The 7,028-nt window shown below is 48.0% G+C and overlaps 1 protein-coding gene across 1 annotated transcript; it reads right to left on the bottom strand.

The window, feature by feature from the left end:
* Positions 1 to 1,198: 1,198 nt before the first annotated feature.
* LOC119298006 (GDSL esterase/lipase At3g48460-like) lies at positions 1,199 to 5,642 on the bottom strand. The gene is made up of 2 exons (XM_037575562.1): positions 4,940 to 5,642; positions 1,199 to 1,720 (listed from the first exon to the last, which is right to left on the bottom strand). The coding sequence occupies exons 1-2, from the start codon at positions 5,582 to 5,584 to the stop codon at positions 1,199 to 1,201; spliced, it is 1,167 nt and encodes a 388-aa protein (XP_037431459.1). The 5' UTR covers positions 5,585 to 5,642.
* Between the last annotated feature and the right edge of the window lie 1,386 nt (positions 5,643 to 7,028).

The raw sequence follows: 7,028 nt of genomic DNA, 5'->3' as shown, positions 1-7,028 counted from the left end.
TTTATAATACAAAAGGCATTTTAAAAACATATGTGTGTGCATATGTGTCAATTATCACACACTATTGTTTGAATTTTAAATTTTAGTTCATCAAACAGGACACAAAACAAGTTTGCTAGAAAGAAAAAATGGGACACAAACGACCAATCAATGGATCTCACTCTCTGTCTTAACACTTCTGGACCGGGCTGAGAGACGCAGACCGACCGTGTCATGCTTAGATATATGGGCCGGTAGAAAGGCCCAAGCAACTACAGATCTCAGGTTCTTCCAGTAGATAAAACTGCCGGAAGGCCAGAGTAGATAGCACATTTGGCAGCTGAGATCAGCTAAATCATTTAAACGAACGGTCAACAACGTCTATGTCGTGAGAGGGCTGGGATTTTAAGGTGTCTTGGTTTCGTTGTTCTGCTAATGTTGTACATAAATTAGCTAGAGTCGGAGTAGGTGATGAACTTTGTCAGGTGTGGTTGGGGATCATCTCAGACTATGGGCTTGATGTAATCTCGGATGAGATTCCAAACGCTTATGATTAAATAAATGCGGCCACATTGATCCTTAAAAAAAAGAGATGGGATTAGCCTCAGTTTTATGATAATTTGGCTCAGTTTTGTAGGTGGAGCTTTGCTACACCTACATAAAATAATTGCAATTTTTTATTAGCGGGAATGGGGCCCCATCCTGGTAAGGTAATTTTCGTAAGTTAGTTTCGTGGGTGTAGGATTTTCGCTGTAGGTGAGGTCTGAGGTGCATTCATTAGGTGATGATGTTATCTCAAAGAAAATGTGAGGTGCATTCATCTCATCATTATTATGACGTGGTCAGTGATTGTTCATGAAAGGCCTGTTCAGCTCCACTCTGCTCCACGGCTTCCCTCCGAGAGCGGACGGAGCGTAGTTTAAAGTTTTGGAGCGGGCAAACAGCGGCTCCGCAGATTCTTGGAGCCGGTGGATCCCCGAACGGGGCCGAAGTTCCTCCATGTCTTGTTGGAAGAAATCTGAATTGGCCATTTTAACATGAAATTCTAGGATACTCTTGTTTAACACTCTGTTCGTCACCATAGCGTCAAGTTATACATCTGTATGATATACTAAAACGCACAGGATTCAGTCGAGGTACTAGGGATCACAATTCAACCGAATTACAATGGCTATCAGACTGGTGCATGCTAAGCTGATGATGACGATGACGTTGGCGCTCACTTGCCCTGGCCTTTCCTGGCGGCCAGCAGGGAGCCGAAGGTGGGCCGGCAGTACGCCCCGGTGGCGTCGTGGAAGAACATGCCGGCGACGACCTTGTACATGGCCTCGGTCATGTGCACCCCGTCCCAGTTGACGTACCTGGCGGGCTGGGCGCAGGCGGTGGCGACCTCCGGCGAGCCGCAGGTGGCGAAGATCTCAAAGTTGTAGGCGCCGCCGCCTGTGCCGCAGCAGGCCTTGAAGGGCTCCGCGAAGCCGTACCTGGCCGGGCTGCGCACCACGGCGAGGTGCGCGGCGTGATAGTCGGCGTAGGCGATGATGGCGTCCGGGTGGCTACGCCGGAGCCGGTGGAGCGCCGCCTGGAGGTGGTGGTTGTGGTCGAGGCTCTGCTGGTTGACGGACGCCACGCAGCTGAGGTTGTCCCGGTCCCCCGACCGCGACAGCGTCATCGTCAACGGCAAGCATCCCGTCAGCGGCATCCCCTGCACCACCACATACCCGGCCCCTCTGTTCAGCAGCCCCTGCGTTTTTTTCATGTTTCTTTCTTAGTCACGCACCGACAAATCATTCTGGTGGTTGAGATAATTTTGCGTTTAATTTGTTCATAGAATAAGTATTTGTTTTCTAAAGATTCAAGTTTCACAAATTTGAAGTTTATAGAGAAAATTATCTATATTTACAGTACCAAATATATTTCATGATGGATCTAACGGTATTTATTTGGTATTCTAGATGTTGATACTTTTGTTATAAAAAATTGATCAAAATTTATAAAGTTTGACGTAAAAAAATCTAAACATGCTATATAATGGGATAGATGGATTATTTCTCATATGACTAAACCATTTCTAGGCCACCACCATAACTTTTCAATACAAACACACCATTTGTTTAAATACGAAAAAAAACATTGGATGATTAGTAATATTTGTGTCCAATGTTTTGGGTGGCCCATCCTTGCTTCTCCCATATCCGACTGGTTATTCTCCCTTCACCGGGCAGTGGTGATTGTGATGTGGTGGTGCGGTGCCTTCAGGCTCGTTGGTGGTGTGTCAGTGCGTGTAGTGGTGTGTTTGCCCCGGGTTCCATCGCTTCTGCGGTCGGTTGGGGACTTTGTGCCCTTTGTATCTGGTTTTCGCTCAGTTTTTCCAATTAATCAAACAACTTCCTTTTCCTATATAAAAATGCAGAAACCTCTATCCCTCTTTAGATGTGTTAATTGAAAAACGAATGTGTAAATACAAAAGAGATGGAAATGAAACACTTTGACCTAGGTCGTCGACTCAATGGGGGAGTAACGAAGACCCATTTGCTATTTGTCTCATCCAAATGGAAACTCTTAATTACTATCGTACACCCGCTAAATGTTAGGTGGGTGTACATGTACGACTCATATATTGTGGCATATCAGGCTAGTTAATCGTTGCTAGTTAGTTTGCCTTGTGCCTAAAAGTTGTTTATTATTTTAGCATTTTTTTTAGTTTAGTTGTTTTGATACTTGTTTACTTTACGCATTCCTCGTTAGATTATCTTACCATTTACTCCCTCCTTTCCGGTTTATAGGGCTTATCTCAAAATTTTAGTTTTTTCATTTTATAAGGTTCAATTTGGTTGTTCTCCATCACATGTTCAGACTTCAAAGTGCATTAAATAATTGCATGCAAGTATTAAGAGAAAACTGACCAATGCATGCACTTTATGCATGCATGCATTGCAATTAATGCATTCGTAAACATAATTTTTTAAGGAAAACAAGAGCATTAATTGAGTGCTTTTGTGAACTACAAAAAAAATCCACCACTCATCATCTACCTTGGTTGATGAGATTTTTAAATTGAGCCTTATAAACCGGAAAGAAGGGAGTACATGACTTGATAGAAGATATCTCATGTACACAACTATAGACCATGCCAACTCTATTATGGCAGGAATGCCCAACCTTAGCTCCTAAGTTCCATAAATACCTTGAAATACTTTTGTAATAAGTATTGCGGTGATATGTGCCATTGCGGGCATCAAGTTGTAACGCCCCGGTCACATTCATTGGTTCCTGGCTGTTACGCCTGGCCTGATCTAGACTGACCTCACAGACAAACACTTAGCCACCAACGTCATCACAACACAGTCGGCGCCATAGTAGTCGAGGACAATCGGTTACATGCCACCACTCTTTACATATTGTTTCAACCCGTAGCAACACATGAGTATTTAGCTATTGATAATAAATGAACACTTGTATGGAGGCTAAAGAATGATTTCTTTTTGTAGGTGCAGATGGGATGCTACTTCGGACAATTGAACTTTATAAATGATATTATTTGATATGTGATCTGCATGCTGTCATATTCATAGTTGGTGCTTAGATAATTTTTACTGAACTACCAAAGCATCTTATATTTAGGAACTAAGGAGGTACAATATAATGGATAAATTGTCAAGACCTGCTTACAACAGACGTGAGGTGTCGCACGAACCAATTAGTGCAGTTATTATGACCCGAAACTTGCACTCTGTGCTTGGCTCAGTTACCCCTTCCATATTTACCCGCTGCACACAGGAGAGCGCCCACTTTTTTGGAGCTAAGACTATCTCTAGCAGATTTTATGTATCGCCTCGTCCTGCAAAATAACCGTTGTTTTACAGAATCGGTACAAAAAATCATCATAGCCAAGTCCTGTAAAACGGCCCGTCCCATAAGTTTTTTTATGGGGAGTTGTATATTTCGTCCGCCGTCCATCATACTCCCAAGATTTCTTCCTCTTTTTACAGTTTCATCTATCTCTCACGTGGCTTGGCGGGAGGAAAATTTTAGCCCCAACCGTTTCCGTTGCAGCTAGCGTTGCCGCCTCCCAAACTCGATTCTGGCCAACTAGAGAAGCCACCACATCTCGCCGCTGCCACCGGTGCCCCGCCATGGCCTTGAACCTCGATTCCGGCTGTAGGCGCGGCAGCAGCAGCTCGGCCGCCCACGAGTTCACCCCCGTGCAGGACATGAGATCCAATTATAATTTAGCGGGCGCTTTTAGGGGGTTTTATGCAATTTTGTCGGGATCATGAGAGATTTTTATAGAATCTAACCGGAACAAAAGTCATACTATAAAAATGTAAAAAAACGTTTTGCCGTATCCTATAAATCAATTTTGTGGTATAGATTTTAAGGGATGTGCTAGATATGCTCTAAGGCCGAGTCAAACTTTATAAACTTTGACCAAATTTATACAAAAAAATATTAATATCCATAATACCAAATCAATGCCATTAGAATCATGATTTTATATATTTTCATATCATATATATTTGGTATCAAACTTTATATATGACAAAGCTAATATACTGAGTAAAAAAACGGACGGGGTGTATCAACCTTACCGAGATAAGAGGGGGGTGAAGCTCTGAGCACCCGTTGTGCTCAGTACTGTAACTACTAGCCGCATTTCATTTTCAACAGCTACTCACGCTGTGCTAAGTACTATAACTATTAGCTGCATTTCATTTTCAATAGCTACTCACTGTGCTAAGTACTATAACTATTAGCTGCATTTCATTTTAACAGCTACTTATCGAGAATAGTCCTGAAATTGGGAGTCTAGCTATCAATGAGATCTAGCCAAAGCTAGTTGCTTCCTGTAACTTCCGTCAGACGTGCATGCATCAGCACCCATGCCCATGCATTTGTGAAGTGCTAGTGAGTACTGAGTAGTGACATCGAAGAAACGCAAAACTAGAGCAACACAGTGTACCTCGAGGAAGGTGGTGATCCTATCGATGGCCATGCTCCGGATGCGCTCTGACGGGAGGGCGTCGGGGGCCATGAAATTGTACCCGTAGTCGTTGGCGCCGATCTCGCCCACCCAGAACAACGCATCGCCGACGCCCCCGTCCTTGCCGCCGCCGCTGGCCCGCCGCGCCTTGAAGTGCGCGTCGAACCAGCCGAGCTGCGTCATGATGGACTGCGGCGTGATGTTGGCGCTGAGGTTCTGCCTGACGAAGAACTCGTGCTCGATGGCCGTCGCGCCGGCCACCGCAAAGTTGACGCCAGAGTAGCTGGCTTTGGTGGCGTTGGCGTTGCGGGAGAGGGTAGAGAGGTAAGGCGGGAGGAAGGAGGGGAGGGCAACGAAGTCGGTGGCGAGGAAGTCGACGACGAGGCGGCCGTCGGAGTAGCGGTTGGTGGGGCGGTGGAAGAAGGTGGCGCCGTACGGTGGGTGGGACACGCCGAAGGAGTATGGCCCCGTTGTGGAGTGCGTGTTGCCCGTGTCCGTCAACGAGTCGCCGAAGGCGTACAGCGTCCGGAACGGCCCCGGCGAGGATGGCGCCGCGGCCGCGACGGAGACGACGGTCACGGTGACGACGAGGAGGAGGCGGCGAGCAGCGGAGGACACGGCCATAGCGAGCTGGATGCCGCTCAACTAGCTTGCTCCTTGCTGCAGCCTGTGCCGCCGGCGTTTGTTTCTCTGTTGCGTTTCGGTGCGGCGTGTCCGTGTCCGTGCGGCGGTTTTTAACTTTTTATAGTTGGTTCAGGCCCGCCGGCACAACGGGCTGGGCCAGACCGGGCTAATACGTCATAGAGGCCCCGCTCGGGCCTCCTACGATTATTTCACTTGCATGGTGTACTACTTCCGGGAGCAACTAGTTAACGAGCGCTTCTATCTTCTCAAAAAAAAAGTTAACGAGCGTTTCTTGAAAGCCTCGCAACGATCAGCGCCACTTGACGCGCTCTTAACCATTTGTCACGTGTCGCGCTCTGAGCGCTCCCACCGAATTTCGGCTTTTTAAACGGGTTTTTTCGATTTTTTTCAACGTTTTGGTTTTTCCATCGGTCTTTCCCGGCTTTTCAATCAAAAAAATTAAAAAAAGGTCCATTTTACTCCCCTCAACAAAGTCGATGGTTCACATAACCCTCCGAAGTCTAAAATGGTTCACTTAACTCCTTAATAAAACCAATACCGTTCAATACTCGCCCAAAATGGATTTGCCGGGTGGTTTTGCTAAATTGACTCGGTCAAGGCTGATTTGTTCACCGTGGAGTCTCCTCCTTCCTTGTGCAGCCTTGGCCTCTTTGGAAGGCGATGCACACAACATGGCCACCAGCAGCGACAGGTGCGGGGAGCCAGGGGCTGGCGGCGGCGACCTGTATGCCGGCTGGGGCTGAATAAGGAGTGCTCCGAGTCGACCTCAACGTAACGAAAGCTCGCCATGGTGGGCAGGAATCACAGCCTCCTTTTTCCTTCCTCCGGTGTGCACGTTAGTGATGTCTGGCTGCACAGCGTACTGCTCTTCGTAGGATTCTTCCTCCTGGAGGACCACGGTGGCCGGTCCCAATGGTGGCTCGGTCAGGGACCGTGTCCACCCTAACCTCCCAGCACGGCGGATTGGCCACCATGCTCCGGATCCACGAGCCTCTGGCCTGACCTTCACTCAACCGGAATTGCCACGGCTGGCCAAACACCACCACACCTCGTCCTGGTTCCTCACTGCCTGCTCCGGATCCCAGCAGCGCGCTAGCGGCTGTGCGAACTGGATACAGTGGCCAGGTCGTTACATGAGAGATGCAGCCTGCTAGCGAGCAGCCCAGACTCCCCATCACCTCGCGCCACCAGCCGTCGCCGCCATCCTGCTCCATCCCCGGCCGAATCTCTTGCACCCAGCCGTGCCTCCTAACCTGTATCCGGGCAAGCACCTTCCTGAGACTCGCCCCACCTCGGCTATGCCTCCGGCACGGACAGAGGAGACTGTCGGGAGCCGATGCATCCAGGACGGACTTGAGGGCCAGCAGAGGTTCATGTTTGTTACGTGCACGACGAGCGCCGGCGGAGAGAGAGATGGAGAGGG

The sequence above is a fragment of the Triticum dicoccoides genome, chromosome 5A (assembly GCF_002162155.2).
Source record: "Triticum dicoccoides isolate Atlit2015 ecotype Zavitan chromosome 5A, WEW_v2.0, whole genome shotgun sequence".
In the NCBI taxonomy this organism is placed as follows: domain Eukaryota; kingdom Viridiplantae; phylum Streptophyta; class Magnoliopsida; order Poales; family Poaceae; genus Triticum; species Triticum dicoccoides.
Note: the sequence above shows the minus strand (reverse complement) of the source record. Positions and strands in the feature narration are given on the sequence as shown.